Source organism: Zeus faber (genome assembly GCF_960531495.2).
Source record: "Zeus faber genome assembly, chromosome: 11".
Lineage (NCBI taxonomy): Eukaryota > Metazoa > Chordata > Actinopteri > Zeiformes > Zeidae > Zeus > Zeus faber.
The window spans coordinates 31,441,660-31,461,108 of NC_137205.1; the positions used below are offsets into that span (position 1 = coordinate 31,441,660).

Below are 19,449 nucleotides of genomic sequence, written 5' to 3' on the forward strand. Positions count from 1 at the left end.
AAAGTAAGATACATAATGGGAAAAGGCACGATATCTACCTACCTACCTACCAACCTACCTATCGCTGTTATCCGATATAAGATCAGGATAATAAATTAGGTCAGAAGTTAGTCTGATATTTTTATTATATATATATATGTGTGTGTGTGTGTGTGTGTGGGTGTGTGTATATACTGTATTACACATAGATACCGATTGGTTTTCATCAACAATTGAATCTAACAAATCTATGAGCAAACACTGTGGCAAATAATTGTTAATTGCTATAAAAGCAAACCAGTGGGTCTGAAGTTATCAATAAATAATATTTTTGGGGGGATTTAGCTATAAAATATTTTAACCTCACCCTACCCTACTACTTACCCTATTACTAATACTAATATTAACCCTAATACTAATACTAATAGAATATTAAAAGAAAAGTTGATGTTTGTAAAGTTGGGAAGTGATCCCATCATTCCACTTTTTATATTTTATGTCATCTGTAATTTCAGAATCACTTTCATGTTTCATGTGGACTTGATCTTTTTGTTTTTTCAACAAGAGCGTTTCCCTGAAACCACGTGACTGAAATGAAACTGAAAGAGTGAAAGTATTTAAAGAGATTGGGGGTGCAGTCAGTCAGTCAGTCAGTCAGTCCAGTCAGAGTCCAGTCAGTCCAGTCAGAGTCAGTCAATCCAGTCAGAGTCCAGTCAGTCCAGTCAGAGTCAGTCAGTCCAGTCAGAGTCCAGTCAGTCCAGTCAGTCAGTCAGTCAGTCAGTCAGTCCAGTCAGAGTCCAGTCAGAGTCCAGTCAGAGTCCAGTCAGTCAGTCAGTCAGTCCAGTCAGATTCAGTCAGAATTCAACATGAACGTCTTGAAAGGTAAGAAAAACACTCACAAAAACAATACATTCAGCATGAATTTAAAAAGCAGAAACATTTGCACAAATTGCACAATTTCCGAATGTGTAACAGTGTTTACTGTTCATATTTGAGCTCTATTACCATTCTGTTTACTGTTGAATTTTAGGTTTATTTTTCTGTTTCTCATTTTTTTAATCTATTTTCTTTCTTGGGCTTATTATATTTAATGCTTATCTTTGGATTTATTGGTTTAACATTTTTTTCCTCATCGGAGGTTAATCTTTCTGGTTCACTTCTCACTTTATTTCATTAGTTATTGTGTAAGAAGGATTTTTCCCAGTTAATTTTTTTGGGTCACTTCTATTTTCATTTAATTTTTATTTTATTTATTCTTTCTTAAATAGTTTTTCTGTTATATTTAGGTTAAATGTAGTTGTTTATCATGATGTTAAGTCAGGGGAGGCTGGTATAAATGGGCTAAGCCCTCCACATATTTTTTAGATGAGGAAATAAGTTCAAGATAAAACACCCTCTTATGTCCTCAAAGTCCAATTCAATGTGAACTAAGATTATTTTGGTGAAAAAGTATGAAAAACAGAAAAATGCGGGGTGTAAATAATATCAGGGCGGGGCTGGAGGGTCTGATTAAATGTTTTATTAAATTTATATATATATATATGGGGTTGGTAGCTCAGGAGGTAGAGCTGGTGGTCTAGTGATCTAAAGGTTGCTGGTTGGATCCCAGCCTCCTCCTGCTAGCATGCTGTAGTGTCCTTGAGCAAGACACTTAACCCCTAATTGCTCCTGATGGCTGCGTCCGTCGGTGTTTGAACAATTGTAAGTCGCTTTGGATAAAAGCATCTGATCAATGAAATGTAATATATATATATACACACACAGAATATTATGCTATATATGCTTCTAAACTAAACATTTTTTCCTGCAGATCTTTTCGGGGTTCGAGCTCCAGAACCTCCCAAATGTGAGCTGCAAAACAGAAATTCTTGTACTGGAATTTATGCAGGATTGAGTTCAAATACCACATGCAATCAACCACTTTGTTTTGTGTTTTATTTTTTACTTTTGACAGTATTTGAAGAACCTTGGAGGCAAACGGAGTGGCAGTAAGTAGAACAGCAAGTAGAACAGCAAGTACAACAGCAAGTAGAACAGCAAGTAGAACAGCGTCTCCAAAGAAACACCTTTGCTGATGAGAACACTTTGATAACTCATGATATCAGGAAACTGCCATTTGCTGGATTCTACAGGAGGGAAGCGAGGCGGGACTTTTTACTGTCAGTTACTATGTCCTTTCTTCATTGTTTCCCAGCTTCGACATTCAAGAAACCACGATAAAAAATATTTAGTCAAAAATGAAAAATAAATGATAAATAAAACAAATACAGATTTGTTTTATTATAACCCCAACCACTGAACACATAACCCTAACCCTTTGTATCTTGTAAAATGATATAAAAGCACTATTTACTTTTGGCAACTAAACCGGTAATGGCAGTAGACAATGCAACGCAACCAAGCCTACACAGTTTGATAAGTTTTATTTATTCTGCAAATCATTTTTAATTACGTTCTAAGATGCATTCCCTAAGTATATTTTGTATAATATAGAGAGGGGCTGATTTGTCTCCTGCTTAGTGCTTACCACCTGTTAGTTGTAATTACTACTTCATTTTATTTTTTTTCTGTTAATAATGTATAATTTTAAAATTCAGTTTAATAGATTACTGGACTTGTCTTTATTGTAATGAAGACAATATCTATGGAGCTTTAACATTAATTTGGATTAGAATTATTTTGGAAGAACTTGTCAGTACTTAACACCTTTTGCCTTTTCATTTAAGTTTGCTAAGTTTAGCTGTAGAAAACTGTTTATACATGACATTTGTTTAAAACAACCGTTTATTTTTTTACTTTAAACCAAACTTTGTCATTGTTATAATTTACCTTGTTGTGTGCAAGTACATGTGTAGTCTCAGTGACTGCAGGTTTTGTTGTGTCACGTGTGCATCAATTACGACATATTTACGCAGGTTTGCATATTTACAGAGGTTTATAATAGTAGTCAAACTTACATAATGGTCATGTTACCTAGTGTACGTAGTGTTACCTAGTTTACATTAAATATGAAAAACGTTGTAGTATTTCTGTGAGTAATTACCATATCATGGCTTGGATTTTTTCTGACACCTCATTGGATCTTGAACGCATCACTCAGTCGCACATTTCAGTGGATTCGACCCGACATGGTCACAAGTTTTTGTGACTACTGTTTTTCGTATTTTTTATTAATCCGGCAAAGTTATGGGGACCACAGAGATAAAATATAAATCAAGCAGATCCACAGACATCTCCCAGGTAAGAAGATAAATAAACTACATGCCTAGTTTGTAACCTCTTAACACTACAGGGCAATGGAGTCTACACATTCTATGTAATTTTCACACTGAAAATTGCATAGAATGCATAGTTAAAAAATAGAATACATAGACTGCATAACATGCATAGTGCCATAAATGAATGAAAGAAACCTTGTTTTACTCTTTGTTACCAATTATTTTGCCTATTCCCCGAATAGTGTTTAACCTTGTGGGCGACGGTGGCGCAGGAGGTAGAGCGGGTTGTCCAGTAATCAGAGGGCTCTTGCATGGTTGTCGCTGCCATCGATATATGGGTGAATGTGAGGCGTGTATTGTTAAGCGCTTTGAATGGTTGCAAGACTGGAAAAGTGCAGTCCATTTACCATTTGTGAAGGCGATATCCTCACCCTGGAGAACCGGTCATGAGATCTTTCTGATATCGCTGTTTTAGATCGGCCAAAGCCTTGTAATAGTGCGCACGACACCACTAGTGTTCACATTTCAACAACAAGGTAATTCAAAGTTCAATAAATTAAACTGGAGCTTTTAGCTGGTCTTTTATTGTCACACACACACAACACATGCAGATGGAGGCCGTGAAATGTATTTTCCGCAATTTTCCCTATGGGGGCTTGTCCTTCCTCCGGGGGGCAAGCCAGGAGCGTTGGGCGGCTCACAGTATAGCGACCAGGGACCAACTTCAATGTCCATTGCTGGTCAGACGATGTTTGAAGTGCATGTTTTTTAGTGGGGGTTCTTACGATATGGAGGAAACCCCCTGTGAAGACGGGGAAAACATGTTCAACGTTTCAGTACTTCAGACTGTTGTTTCCCAACATCACTGGTCCCCATGTGCACGATGATGGTTTTCACAGTTGGGTGGATGTGCAGCCATGATATGCAGGATCCTTTCTGTCATGTGAGGGACCATATTGTCATTGTTTAAAAAAACTCAGGCCGAGACCTGTAAAAAAACTGGTTCCGGCTCGGCGCTCTTATCTTATTCTGACTGGAAAACAAATCACTGGAACAGAACCTAATCTGATGCGTACAAGTCTTCTTGTGTATCGGAAAAATAAACACAACAACAAACTCGGAGTAGGTTTCGCAAAACCTGACTGCTTATCTTTGGGTGCATTCATCGCTTTGTATGGGATGGCGTTTGCTCATTTACTTATTTTGCCAGAAAATAATCAAAAATCTGTTTTGAGCCAATCATAGTTCTGATCCTTTGTTCACTTGGCCTCTGATGTCACTTCTCAGCCAGCCAATCGCAGCCTTCAAAGCCGGACACCCGCCCTCTCTCAGTGAGGGCGTTTCTTGTAATTTTCCAAAAGCAGCCGGCTTCCAAAAAAACAAAGAGACTGGTTCTGCCGACTCTGCAGTCAGGCTTGTCCCTTAAATGACCATATTTGATAATATAAATGATAATATAAATGATAATATTTAATCTTTTTTTGAAGGTTTTGGCGTCTCTATTGGTCATACAATCTACTAGACTTTAGCTCCATCTGGTCGTTATAATGTGTACTTCCGGTTCCTGTAACGCCTCTTGTGTTTGCGCTACATCGTTGAATCGTTTCCCAACTTTACCTTATTTTGGATTACGGATTTCGGATTATTTGCACTGTGATATATCTACCATTTCCTGGCTTTGACTCTCGCCTGAACTGTTTTTTCGGATTTTGGAAAGTGGACTCCGGTTTGGCTAGCGCTCGCTTAAGGCTTGGCTAACGCTAGTTAGCCTATTAGCCTAGCATATTGCTAACTACGTCTGCGCCTGATCGACAGACTCAGCGCTCTAGAGAAGTCGGTCTTCAAAGACATCCACAGCCTGCGTGAGGACGTGAAGAAGGAGGATCAACTGTTCGTGCGTCTGACCTCCATCGCTAGCGGTCAGGCTAAGCACATCTCCTGCTCCATGTCCTCCGCTGTGATCGGACCGGACTTAAACTCCATTCTCCCCTGGCCCGGATCCATTCTCACTGCGGGTGAGTCGGATCCATCTGACGTACCGCAGGTTGTGGTAGAGGAGCCATGGCCCAAGTCCCGGACCTGCTCCACCCCAGAGCCCTTGGACCCTGACGGTGAGTTGGGCCGGCGCCGTGTGCGCTCCTTGCGTCGCTCTATGCCGGAGACTCTCTGGCTGGAGAACAGATTCTAAGCCCTGGAGCCCACAGTCGATGCCAGAGATATGCGGGAATTCCCTCCTTTGGGGGCAGGGGCTCACATTCCACCATGGCGAGACAGAGTTTTTTTCCGCAAGCCATTAGAACTGTCAATGCTGACCTCACCAGGGGTCCTCACTGAGCCACACACATAGGCTCCACTACCTTCTGTACTGTATGTGGCGTACTGTACTGCATACTGTACTGCATACTGTACCGCATACTGTATCACTGTTCTGGATTGTTCGGTGTTACCGTATTGCTGCTCCGTACTGTTGTATACTGTGCTGTTTATCTCACAAACACTACCTCACTTTATTCAAATGCCACTTTAATGCACATATCTGTATATACATAATTGCCTATCTCATATACATAAGTCTATCCCATATATGTAAGCCTATTCCCTTTATCTATTCCATTTTATTTTATTTTATTTTATTTTATTCTATATATTTTATTCTACAAGTATTCGACTTACTGTATTACGTTTTAGGAATCAGTTTGTTGGTCTAGTAGAAAATACATTTTCCTAGGACATATTGTGTGTAATCACCGGGTGCCTTGCATTACATTTCACTGCATATATGTATGAAATTATATATATGTATGTGACGAATAAACCTCTTGAATCTTGAATCTTGAATCTTGGCATCGAGGGCACCAAGACGGTCTCTGCTCCCCCCGGCCTCGTTTACACTGCCGCCAGACTATCCTTCGCCTGCCTGGACCACCGCTCCCGATCCAGTTGGTGGCTCCTCCGCCGCCGTGGAACCCGCTGTTTTCAACGCCACGGAGCGCCGCCTCAGTTCCAGCAGCGCGATCTCCGCCCGTCGGTGCCGCCCCGCAGCCACTGACTTGGACCGCCTGCCTGCGCTGCCTCCGGAAGGACGGGGCTCTCCTGGCTCGGCTGCTGTTGCTGTCCCTCGGAACTCCTCTGCTGCCGGACCTCCATCCATGCCCATTATCAGCTCCTCCATGATACGACACATCATCCTCCCTGCGGCTAAAACCATCTGCTACCCGGGTGCTCTCGTCCAGGATATAGACTCCAGAATCCCACAGCTGCTGGATCAAAACCTGTCTGCCTCCACTGTTCTCATCCAGGTCGGAACCAACGATCTCAGGAACAAACAATCTGAGACACTCAAAGAAGACTTTACAAAGCTTAATGACAGTCTTCTACAGTCGGACTGCCGGTTCATCGTCTCCGGCCCGCTGCCGTGTCCCAGCTTTGGAGACGTAAAAATCACGCCACTGATTATGATTGTGTTATTATCTCAGGTGATTTTTATATTCATGTTGACAATCAAATAGACCCAGATGCTCAACACTTCATTAGACTATTGGAGGCATTTGACCTCACTCAGCAGGTTTCTGGACCCAACCACAATAAGGGGAAAACTCTGGACTTGGTCATATCCGAAGGACTAAATATCACTGTACCCTATGTCATGGATGTTGGTAATTCAGATCACTGTTGCATTTTCTTTGACGTGTCTGCTCTTCCTGTACAACAGAGAGGTACCCGAACAATTAAAAAACGTATCATTAACAATAATACCATTGAAACCTTTAAGAGAATTGTAAATAAGTTACCGCTGTTCATGGCATCATCAACTGAGGATTCTGTGAACAACTTCCAGTCCAAAATACAAAATATCATTGAAAATATTGCACCTGTTAGGACTAAAAAACATAGAAAAACAAAATGGAGAAAGACAAATCTTCAGGTTAATCATGAAATTTACAAGGATAGACTCAATCGATACAACATAGAAATTAAACAGGCCAGAGCGTCTTTCTTCACTAAAATCATTAATGAAAACCTCAACAATAGTCAAGTGCTCTTCTCCACTGTTGATCGACTTATTAATCCAACATCTACAACCCAGTCAGAGATGCTCTCCACTGAAAAATGTGAGGAGTTCACTACATTCTTCAGTAAAAAAATTATATCTATCAGACAGAATATTAGTGCCTCAACATCCAGAAACGAACCTTCCCTCCAGTTCCCCAGTAATATGACTGCTGCCATGTCTCATTTCGTCCCCTTAGACATAAAAGGACTGGACGATGTTGTTGGTCAGCTCAGGTCCTCCATCTTCTGCCTTGACCCCCTCCCTACCACATTTTTTTAAACAGTTTTTAACTGCCTAGAACATGAGGTGTTAGAAAATGTAAATGGATCTCTTGAATCAGCTATATTTCCTGCAGCATTTTAAACAGCTGTCATTAAACCACTCCTAAAGAAGAGCAATCTCGATGCAAGTTATTGTTATTGCCAACTACAGGCCCATTTCCAAACTTCCGTTCCTCAGCAAAATACTTGAAAAAACAGTTTACCTTAGCAGCTTAGCAACTATCTAACCTCAAACAGCCTTTTAGACACCTATCAATCTGGCTTTTGACCTCACCATAGCACAGAAACAGCACTTATTAACGTTCTGAACGATCTACACAAACACTGATGCAAAAAAACGATCTGTTCTTCTGCTCCGAATCTCAGTGCTGCCTTCGACACCGTTGACCATCATATTAGCGAGATTACAAAAATGGGTCGGCCTATCTGGCCCGGTTCTAAATTGGTTCAAAACCTACCTACAGGACAGGCAGTTCTTTGTGTCCATTGAAGTCATTTTGTGTCAGACAAAGTGGATATTGTATGTGGAGTGCCAGAGAGCTGGAGAGCAAGGATGAAGCCAAAAATCTGGGTGTAATCATAGACGGCGATCTAAGTTTTAAGAGCCATATCAATCACATCACAAAATCAGCCTTTTACCATCTAAAAAACATTTCAAACTCAAGAGGCTTCCTGTCAAAAGCAGACTGAAAAATTCATCCATGCATTCATAACAAGTAGACTGGACTACTGTAATGGCCTATTCACCGGCCTCCCCAATTCAGCTGTGCAGCGGCTACAGTTAATCCAAAATGCGGCTGCTCACGTTCTCACTGGGGAAAAAAAGTTTGAACATATCGCATCGGTTCTTAGATCTCTACATTGGCTCCCTGTCAAAACTAGAATTGATTTTAAGATTCTGCTACTTGTATATAAAGCTATAAATGGCCTTGCACCTCTGTATATAAAATAAATGGTAATTATACACGAACCAGCAAGCACTCTCAGGTCCACAGGCAGTGGTCTTTTCCCTATCCCTGGTACCAACTCTAAAGCAGGAGAGGCTGCCTTCTGTATCTATGCCCCAAGTAAATGGAAATCCCTGCCAAGGAACATGAGAGAGGCCTCCACACTGAATACTTTTAAAAGCAGGTTAAAAACCTTGCTGTTCACCACAGTCTATGACTGACTGACGCGTCTGTCTGTCTGTCTGTGTTGCTGGTGTTGTGGCTGCTACTAACCTTAAACCTAAATTTAACCCTCGCTTACCTATAGCTAAAATTAAACATCTCTAACCTTATACCCTAACTTAAACATCTCTAACCTTATACCTCAACTTAACCGTCGCTAACCTGAATCACTTCTCCGGTTCCGGTGAGAGCTACCACGTCCGGTTCCGGTGACCCTTCATAAGAAGGGTGTTTTTTCAGAGAGAGAGAGTCAAAAGGATCTCCCTCCCGAGGTCTGAATGAAAACTTGACCCGTAATTTAGGGAAGCTAATAAAAGGACCGTGACTGGATTAAAATGAGTTAAAATTTCCGTTTCCGGTGAGGGCTACCACTTTCGATTCTGGTGACGTCTTTGCTGTGCGTTACTTCATTGAGATGAGTTGGTACACACTGTTGACTCAATATAGATGAAGATATTTCTGGTTCCGGTGAGAGCTACCACTTCTGTGATGTCTTCGCTTGTGTGCTGTTGCTGTTGCTGCTACAGTCGCTGCTGTTTTTCTTGCTGGTACTCAAATTAACCAAATTAACCATCTCTAACCTGAGTGACTTTTCCGGTTCCGGTGAGAGCTACCACCTCCGGTTCCTGTGAAGTCTTTGCATATGCGTTGCTGTTGTCTTTTTTGCTGTTGTTTTTTGTTGTTACTGCTGCTGGAGTTGATGTTACTGCTGCTGTTGTTGTTGTTTTGTGGCTTCTGCTGCTGCGATTTCTGTTGCTGTTGTTGTTTCTGTTGTGATATTACAGTTAGAGGATCATAAGAAGGGTGTGTTTTCGGAGAGAGAGAGAGTCAAAAGGATCTCCCTCTGAGGTCCGATTGAAAACTTGAACCCTAACTTAGGGATGCTAATTTAAGGACCGTGACTGGATTTAGATGAGATGGTGCACACAGTTGAAATTTCCGATCCGGTGAGGGCTACCACTTCCACTTCCGGTGACGACTTAGCTGTGCGTTACTTTGTTGAGATGAGATGGTACACACTGTTGACTAGATACAGATGAGATTTCTGGTTCCGGGGAGAGCTACCACTTCCGGTTCCGGTGACGTCTTCGCTTGTGCACTGTTGCTGCTACTGTTGCTGCTGCTGTTGCTGCTGTTTTTGTTGCTGCTATTGTCTGCTGCTGGTATTGGTAAACATCTCTAACCTAATACCTCAACTTAATCATCTCAAACCTGAATGACTTTTCCGGTTCCGGTGAGAACTACCACTTCCGGTTCCGATGACGTCTTTGTGTGTTATTTATTATTTAGAGGGGTGGTAGCTCAGGAGGTAGCGCTCGTGGTCTAGTAATCTAAAGGTTGCTGGTTCGATCCCAGGCTCCTCCTGCTAGCATGTTGTAGTGTCCTTGAGCAAGACACTTAACCCCTAATTGCTCCTGATGGCTGCGTCCGTTGGTGTTTGAATAATTGTATGTCGCTTTGGATAAAAGCGTCTGATAAATGCAATGCAATGTAATGTTATTGCTGCTCTTGTTTACTGTAGTTGGAGTCGCTTTTATTGTTGTCACTGTTGTTGTGGCACGGTGGCGCAGTGCATTGCACTGCTGCCTCACAGCAAGAAGGTCCTGGGTTCGATTCCCGCCTGGGGCGCTGTTGGCACGGTGCTCTGGTGGGTTATCTCCCAAACAGGAGCCTTTCTGTGTGGAGTTTGCATGTTCTCCCCGTGCTCACATGGGGTTTCCTCCACCTCACGTCAGTAAGGACCCCCCTCAAAAACATGCACCCATCATGGTCTGACCAGCGATGGACACTTATCACCTGGTCCCCGGGCACGTCCACGTACGCTGCCCACTGCTCCTGGCTGTGCCCCCGGAGGAAGGACAAGCCAAGATGGTTAAAAGCAGAGGAGCCATTTCACCAGCACCATCAAAAAAGCGTGTGTGTGTGTGTGTGTGTGTGTGTGTGTGTGTAAGCATGTAGTGTGGTGTGTTGCGTGACTAATAAAGACTGTTTCTGCTTTTGATGTTGCTGTTGTGTCAGGGGCATTCTTTTGTTACCTGTTTTGAGTTCCTTTGTGAAGCGCATTGTGTTGCCCTGGTATGAAATGCGCTTTAAAGTGTGACTTGACTTGACTCGTACATAACAATTAGTATTTTTTTATACATTCAATTTAGTTGTTATTGCATCGGATTTAGTACAACATATAGAAGGTTTTTCATGTGGGGTAACTCATTTAACCATAACATGTCACTAATTTACCACAACACAATCCTTGGGAAAGAAGAGTATTTTATTGTTCTTACTGGACATGCTTCTTACATCTTTTACAGCAAGGTCACCCACAATCAGAGTTTGGGGCCCAGTCATTAGCCTTTCCTGGAGCCTTTTACTTTCTGACTTACTCTCAGTCTTACTGTGCGAAGACGAGAGGTGATGCAGGTCATCAGATGGAGATCCAGGGTCCTGCAGCAGTGTAGCAAATCTGTTCCCCAGTTACACACTTGGTTATTGGGGAGGTTTGTTGGTAGTTCTCCCTTTGACAGATGTCCACGGTTGTGTCCTCCCAAGGACAGGGGTTGAAGAGGCGTGGCCTGGATGGTAATGCAGGCCAGCAGCTCGCATCACAGATCACAGGCACTGGGCTCTGCCTGGTAGTCAAGCTCTCATTTCCCAGAGAGATGATTTACCGAGAGAGTTCCACTGTTTTGAGTCCATGGCAAAGTGGCGTCGTTCCCACAGAGTCCATTCACTTCCACGTTCACTTCTAATCCGTGAATTTGGGTTTCCAGCACGGCAATCTTCTCTGGATGTTTGTGGAAGTTGTCTGTGGAAAAGGGGGGCATCTTGCTGCTAATAGCTTAGCTTAGCTTACTGAAGCGAGAGGTGCTGTGTCCACTGTAGCCAGTGCTGGTCTTAACCCTTTATGAACAGTAAAATAAGTGTCTCGTTGTAAGATGGAGCCACTGTTTCTTCTTTAAGCATTGCAGCAGGAAAAAGGTGCTGATACAGTGAAAATAGAAGCAGAGAGCGAAACAAAACACGTCTGCGCCGCACGAAGGTCACACACGACACATAAAGCGTCTTGATCCAACACTGGCCTTTGGCATTGTCCTCAGGTGGCTTATCGCCCAATCAGGGGCCTTTCTGGGTGGAGTTTGTATGTTCTCCCCGTGCTCACATGGGGTTTCTGCCATAGTACATCGGTAAGGATGCTCACCAGATGTTGCCCACTGGTTGCCAGTTTCCAATCACTGCCCTATTTGTTTTCAAATCTTAACTCTGATGCAACAATTTCCTTTTTCAACAGGAACAAAAGAACAGAGCTGGAATATTTTCGGTCATATCAACTCAAAAATGATGCTCTCAGTCGTCTTAGAGTTCTGCTCTATGGGCCAATTGGAAGTGGAAAATCCAGCTTCATCAATTCTGTCGATAGTGCCATTCAAGGGAGAATGACCAGTCCTGCATTGGCAGACACTACCTTTGGTGACAGTTTCACCGTTAATGTAAGAACATTATACAAACTTGAAAAAAAAATCATGTTTTACATTTTTGTCACAGAACCATATCTCACTTTAGGTCAGATAATATTAATTTAAGTTGTGCTACACACTTGTTATATTACTAATAGCTTCAAGAATTATGTCAATATCCTCATTATCAGTATTATGAGGTGGATAATGCATAATTTAGATTGAAATACATCGGATGCCTTGGTTGGCTAACGCACATGTTTCTTCAACAGTACAAAACCCATAAAATACAAAAAGGGAAGCCAAAAGAGTTTTACCCATTTGTCTTCAACGACGTCATGGGCCTGGAGGATCAAACAAACAGAGGGGTCAGCGAGGAGGACATCAAACTGGCCATGCAGGGTCACGTCAAAGAAGGCTACAGGGTACAATGCATTTATTAATCACTTAAATTCAGTGTTTTTTAAAATATCTTCCTGAACATAATGAGATGATGACTGTTTTGTACATTCTATCCCAGTTCAATCCTGCGTCTGCCCTGTTGAAGGATCAACCAGAGTACAACAAAGAACCCAGCCTGGACGACAAAGTTCACATCTTGGTTTGTGTTGTACCTGCGGACACTGTGAATCTCCTGAACGATCAGTTCATAGACAAGATGAGGAAGATCAGATTAGCCGCCAGAGACTTGGGTAAGAGAAAAGTGCACACGTTGACATTCACCTTTTCACATTGTTATTCCATTCAATGTGTTGGTTGTAGTAATATAACAAATTGACTGTTCATGTAGCTCGAACAGATTATGGGGAAAACAAATGCGCTAAAAGCAGAGTGAGGTAGATTTATATCTGCAAAGTACATTGGTCCATCCATCCATTATCATGAAGAGGACTGTTTAAATACCAACTCTAATTGAACCAGGAAATGTATTGGTCGATTCATGGATCAAACACCTGTTGTGAATTTTGCCGATCAGCTCCTTGTTAGAGAACAGCAAGTTGTGCAAAAAGTACTGAAACATTGAACAGTTGGACATGTGCATTCAAAAGTTAAAAGGGCAAATTAAGTTCACCTGTAAAGGTTATAGTGCATTTTAGGTTCATCCTGAAATTTCACCCGAAAGCCGAATAGCCTTAACTTTTTGTGAGCAGTGTATGTGCACACAATAGTTAGAGCACACCTTCGGTAACCCTCTTTTTCCCATCCAACCCATCTCCCATCTTGTCATGAGGGTCCTGTGAATCATTATTTGTCTGGTCCCTCAACTGAGACCAATCTGCCATGTGTGGCCCTACCAGGTGCAGAGGCGCCAGACAGCATAGCTCCCAAATTTGTTGGGGCACACAAACCCCTCCACCATGTTATGGTTAAGATTTCAGTATTGGTTGACCTTGGTACCTAGAGCGGTAGCAGGAGGCCCAGTCCCTCCCTGCACCCTCTCTCCTCACGGCTCCAGCTCGAAAGGAAAGGCTCCGAGCCATGGACTGGGTCCTCGCTGAAACAGCAAGGTCCACACAAGACTGTCATCTAGGTGTACATTATATTTATAGATTTTAATTGAAAGTGACCAATTCAAATTCCGGTTAAGTGTAAGGTGTAATTGCACTTTTTCACCACAGTGGTGTAAAAGTGCAATTACACTCAGAAACTGTAGGGGCACCAAATACCAAAAGTTACATAGTGCTGCTTTAAAACATGGTTAGTATTAAAAGATTATATGTTGTGCAGTGCTGTGCTATAGATTTTTGCACATTTAGTGTTCTTTAATCTTTTCAGATATTCCCCAAGTCGTTATTCTCACCAAAATTGATGTAGCTTGTTCTGTGGTTCGAAAGAACATTAAGGATCTCTACAAAAGCAAGTACATTAAGGAAAAGGTAAGAGCCTTTGCATGAATTAGTAATATATTTTTAAAAGTGGGTTTGAGATTTAAATGTTATTTAGTCTCGTCAGTTTATGATATATCTTATCTAAACGCAGATGGACTTGTTCAGCCAGAGGTTGGGAGTCCCAGTTAACTGCATCTTTCCAGTGAAGAACTACCACGAAGAGATTGATTTGAACGATGACGTAGATGTCCTGATACTACGAGCGCTGAGACAGATCATCGACTTGGCAAACGACTACGTGAATAAACTGTAGAACAACCAATTAGATCAGGTTTAAGCATGCTTTAACTGTTGGGGAACCGTGCCATCGTTTTACTTTTTGTATATAAGTGAGCAGTTTTTGAGTAATGAGTATTTGTTAGAAGCTAGGTGTCTCCCATACAGACTAATTGTAAAGGTCTAATCAGTACACTGGGGAGTGGCCATCTGTCTCCTTAGGTTGCGGTTCGATCCTTGGATATGACAGGAAGTGGCGGCAACTTAATCACGTAACAATAAATGTAAATATCTGCTTGATGCATTTTATTCTCTTGACCAACCCATTACATTTCACTTTCCCATAAAAGTTAACCGTCATATAATGTGAAACAGGGCAGCACGGAAGTGTGATAGAAATGTTATGATTGATACTTTATATGCTATCTATCTATCTATCTATGACCACGTATTAATTGTGTGATATTTCTGTTCGCTTCATAGCCAGCGTGAGCTTGTGTGACATCACAAAAGGGATATTCTAAGCGTACTTGCAGATGTGCATAGTCCCACGGTGTTCCTCGGAATTTCCAGAACAATAATGTTCTGAGTAACTTCCAGAATGTTTTAACCTCCTCGTTTGTGTGATGTCAAACTCGTGTAACAAAACGTGTGGCTCTTTGGAACGCTGTATTGTTTTTTCTCCTATTTTGCAAAATACATTGTTGTTAACGAAGCCCTCAGTCTGTTTCTGATGGCAAGGAATCACAAAGCAGGCATCATAAGTTCTTTGACGGGGGGGTAGACTCCAGCTCAGCAGGTGGAGCAGGCTGTCCAGTAATGGCGAGATTGTGGGTTTGATCGCCCACTGTGGCAGGAAGTGGCTGTAACTTGCATGTTGAAGTGTCCTTGAGCAAGCATGTCAACTCACCGTTTCGTCTTCTTTTTACACTTTATGCATTCTGAGGTGCAGCAGCGATCTGTAATGGATTAGTTACTCCAGTACACATCAGTAACTAATAACTAATCACATAATCCAAAACTCGAAAGATCATCGAATCATCGAACAATCGTATGCAGTTTGCGGCGGATGTGTTCGGAGGCGGGGCCAGATGGGCTCTGACAGCAAGTGGCTCTAACTTCCTGAATTTTCATTAGTGTTTCTGGACTGCACAAGGGCCTGCTCACTTTTCACAATTTCTGCAGGAATTGTCTAGTGAGTTATTTCTTGAATGTTCTAATGTTCTTTTTAATGCATGCTATGTTCATTAAATAACAGTATTTCAACAAATAAAAAATAAAAAAACAAACTCTTCCTAGAAAATAAGTACGGTATTTGGTTTTGTGTTTGGTTTATCTGGCTGTGAGGGTGACACACAGTTGGTTTGATACTGTGACAAAATGTACTTGACGCTTTTGTCCAAAGTGACTTCCAAGATAGGCTAGAAACAATAAAAGCATACCACGACCATTGGAGCTTAAACTTATGTGCATGATCTCCTCTTTCTAAATTCAACCAGATAGAAGTGCAAGATGCCGTAAGAAATCAGAATAAATATACTCTTTTCTGGGTTTTTTTTGTAACTAAGTGCAATATGATAAGTGCGCCTGACGTAGATAGAAAAACACAAAACTAGTCGATATCATCAATTCGAAAAACATAAAACTAGTCTATATTATCAAGTCAACTGTTGTTGCGAGATGCAATGTGTGTGGGTGCAGATCCACTGACTGCCCTGGAGGCCAGCAAGTTCAAATCCTTGATGCAGGCAGCTACAGGGAGCCAGTGAAGAGAGATGAAGAGAGGCGTGACATCTGTACGCTTTGGCTGCTCGAAAAACAAGATGCACTGCTGTATTCTGAATCATCTGTAGAGGTTTAGCAGAGTGTTGGTAGAGCAGCCAGTAGAGCAAGCCACGCCCACTGCCTCTGCTCGGCCTCTACCCTGCCGCCAGACACTCCGCCGGCGGTCCCCGACAGCCCCGACCTGTCCTCTGTTCCGGAGCAATATCTGGACCTGGCCCCGGTTTTCAGTAAGCAGGGCACGCTGTCCCTACCACCTCATCGCCCCTACGGCAATCAACCTCCTGCCAGGTGCCCCCTCCCCTGCAGTCGCCTGCATAACCTCTCCGGGCCCGAACAGGAGTCCATGGAGACCTACCTAAGCAACGCCCTCACCGCCGGGATCATTCGCCCCTCTTCATAACCACTGGGCACGGAGTTCTTTTTTGTCGTCAAGAAAGACAAAACCCTCCATCCCTGCATTGACTTCAGGGCACTCAATGACATCACGGTGAGGAACAAATATCCCTTGCCTCTGATGGACTCAGTATTTTTCCCATCTGGGCTGCCACCCACTTCACCAAACTTGACTTCTGCAACGCCTACCACCTGGTCCGCATTCGCAACGGGGATGAATGGAAGACTGTCTTTAACACCCCGCTCGGACACTTTGAATATCTGGTAATGCCTTTCGGTCTGTCAAATGCTCCAGCTGTCTTCCAGGCCCTGATTAACAATGTATCCCGGGACATGCTCTTTGTGTACCTAGATGACATCCTGATCTTTCCCCAACCCCTCTCTGACCACGAGAGACACATACACCTGGTGCTGCAGCGGCTCCTGGAGAACCGTCTGTTTGGCAAGGCCGAGAAATCTGTCATGTATCTGTCATGTTCCGGCCGTTTCCTTCCTAGGATTCATCATTGGCCAAGGGAGGATGGGGATGGACCTGACATGTCTGGCGTGCCTTCTGCTCGGCCCTGGGGTCAGTCTCTCCTCCGGTTTCCACCCCCAGACCAATGGCCAGACGGAGCGGGCAAACCAGGAGGTGGATGCTATGCTCCGCTGCCTTACGACCACCAACCCCTCCTTCTGGAGTGACCAGCTGCCGTGGGCCAAATACGCCCACAACACCAAGGTCAACACCTCCTCCGGCCTGTCACCGTTCCACTGCTCTCTGGGCTACCAACCCCCGCTGTTCCCTGCCCAGGAGGCTGAGATCGCCGTACCCTCCGTCCAGGCCCACATCCCTCGCTGCCAGAGGGCATGGAAGAGGGCCCGCTCTGCCCTACTCCAGGCATCCACTAGGTCCCAGCGGCAGGCGAACTGGCACCACCCAAGGTGTGGCTCTCCACCAAGGACCTGCCCTTCAAGTTGGACTCCAGAAAACTCGCTCCCCGGAATGTTGGTCCCTTCCCCATTGAGTCCATCATCAACCCCTGTGCCGGACGTCTCCACCTTTCTCCCTCTGTGTCCACCCAACCGTTCATGTGTCCCTGCTCAAACCAGTAGTCTCCAGCCAGAAGGTCTGGCTCTCCACCCGGGACCTCCCCCTGAAGGTGGACTCTAAGAAGCTGGCTCCTCGGTTCATCGGTCCGTTCAAGATCGAGAAGGTCGTCAAACCGGTGGCAGTGCGGCTCAAGCTCCCCAGATCCATACGCGTCCATCAGACCTTCCACGTGTCCAAGGCCGGGAGAGTGCTCTGGTCCCCTTGGCGCCTCCCCCGGCTCCTCCGCGCTTCATTGACAGGGGTCCTGCCTTTTCTGTCTGCCGTCTCCTACGCTCCCGCCGGCGTGGGAGAGGCCTGCAGTACCTTGTGGATTGGGAGGGTTACGGCCCGGAGGAGAGGTCCTGGGTCCCTGCGAGGCACATTCTGGACCACACCTTCATCAGGAGGTTCCATCAGCGCCATCCTGACCAGCCCTCCAGACCAGCCCTCCAGACCGGGTCAACCCTCCCGACCGCAGACCCCACCACCTCTCTTGTCTGCATCCTCCAGCGATGTTTCAGAGGCGAAGGATGTCGACCCTGGGGGTCCCTCCTCCAATGAGGACTTGGCCCATTTAGCGGAGGACGAGGAGATGGACGGGGTCTCCAACTACTCCGATGAGGATCACGTGGCCCATTTAGCGGAGGACGTGGAGATGGACGGGGTCTCCGACGAGTACTAGCCCTCCTCCGGACCCCCTCCTCCCACCCTGCATGGACTTTTGGTGTTATTTTCTTTTTTTTTTTCCTCGTTCGTTTGGGACGTCAGGAGCCGTCCCTTGAGGGGGAGGGGTTCTGTCATGATCTCCGCCTTCTTCTACTTTCCCCTCCCCCTCCTTACCTGTCCCATTAGTCCAACTCCATTCACCTGCGCACATGTCTGTTCCAGATCTGCAATCTAACCCCTATATAAGCCTTTCTCACCAGTCACCCATTGCCAGTTTGTCCTTGATGCTTGCACCAGACTCTCCAGCGTTCTCCGGACTGATTCCCTGCTACCGACTCTGCCTCGCTCCGACCACGTATCCTGCCTGCTCCCTGCCTGCTCCCTGCCTGTCTTCTGTCTGCTCTACAAATAAGAGACATTACCAAATATCCCTGCCTGTCTTTGTGCTGCAAATGGGTCCTAACCACCCCCGTTACAAGGATAATAAATTAGGTCAGAAGCTAGTCTGATATTTTTATTTTATATATATATATATATATATATATATATATATGTGTGTGTGTGTGTGTGTGTGTGTGTGTGTATATATATACTGTATTACACAAAGATACCGATTGGTTTTCATCAACAATTAAATCTAACAAATCTATGAGCGAACACTGTGGCAAATAATTTTAATCACTATAAATCAAAGTTATCAATAAATAATAATTTTTTGGGGGGGTTTAGCTATAAAATATTTTAACCTTACCCTACTACTTGCCCTAATACTAATAGAACATTAAAAGTTGAAGTTGGGAAGTGATCCCATCATTCCACGTTTTATATTTTATGTCATCTGTAATTTCAGAATCACTTTCATGTTTCATCTGGACTTCATGTGGACTTGATCTTTTTGTTTTTTTTCAACAAGAGTGTTTCCCTGAAACCACGTGGTTGAAGTGAAAGTTTCCTGTCAGAGTCCAAAATACAAACCATAATACAAATACTAACCCTACTCACTATTACTAATACTAACCGTACCTACTAACCCTAACACTAACCCTAACCCTAACCTTAACACTAACCTTAACACTAACTCACTTTCATATTTCGTCTGGACTTCCTTTATGAACTTGTTTTGTTTTTTGTTTTTTCAACAAGAGCGTTTCCCTGAAACCACGTGACTGAAATGAAACTGAAAGAGTGAAAGTATTTAAAGAGATTGGGGGTGCAGTCAGTCAGTCAGTCCAGTCAGTCCAGTCAGTCCAGTCAGAGTCAGTCAATCCAGTCAGA

General features: G+C 43.7%; 1 protein-coding gene across 2 annotated transcripts; it reads left to right on the plus strand.

Annotated features, from left to right (window-relative positions):
- The first annotated feature begins 558 nt into the window (after positions 1 to 558).
- Positions 559 to 14,973, plus strand: LOC307236577 (interferon-induced protein 44-like). 2 transcript variants are annotated; one of them, XM_080009047.1, is made up of 9 exons: positions 635 to 661; positions 749 to 861; positions 1,790 to 1,825; positions 1,934 to 1,967; positions 11,988 to 12,186; positions 12,426 to 12,578; positions 12,674 to 12,845; positions 13,930 to 14,030; positions 14,134 to 14,973. In XM_080009047.1, exons 2-9 carry the CDS (start codon positions 846 to 848, stop codon positions 14,293 to 14,295), a joined length of 873 nt encoding a protein of 290 aa, XP_079865173.1. In that variant the 5' UTR covers positions 635 to 661; positions 749 to 845; the 3' UTR covers positions 14,296 to 14,973. The 2 variants fall into 2 exon arrangements, with proteins under 2 accessions (XP_079865172.1, XP_079865173.1); XM_080009046.1 differs by having other exon boundaries at positions 559 to 861.
- Positions 14,974 to 19,449: the final 4,476 nt, after the last annotated feature.

What these genes read in the sequence shown, in the direction of transcription:
- LOC307236577 (XM_080009046.1), top strand. An exon ending in AGCTCCAGAACCTCCCAAAT is followed by an intron (nt 1,826 to 1,933) that starts GTGAGCTGCAAA and finishes TACTTTTGACAG; the next exon opens with TATTTGAAGAACCTTGGAGG. An exon ending in GTGACAGTTTCACCGTTAAT is followed by an intron (nt 12,187 to 12,425) that starts GTAAGAACATTA and finishes TTTCTTCAACAG; the next exon opens with TACAAAACCCATAAAATACA.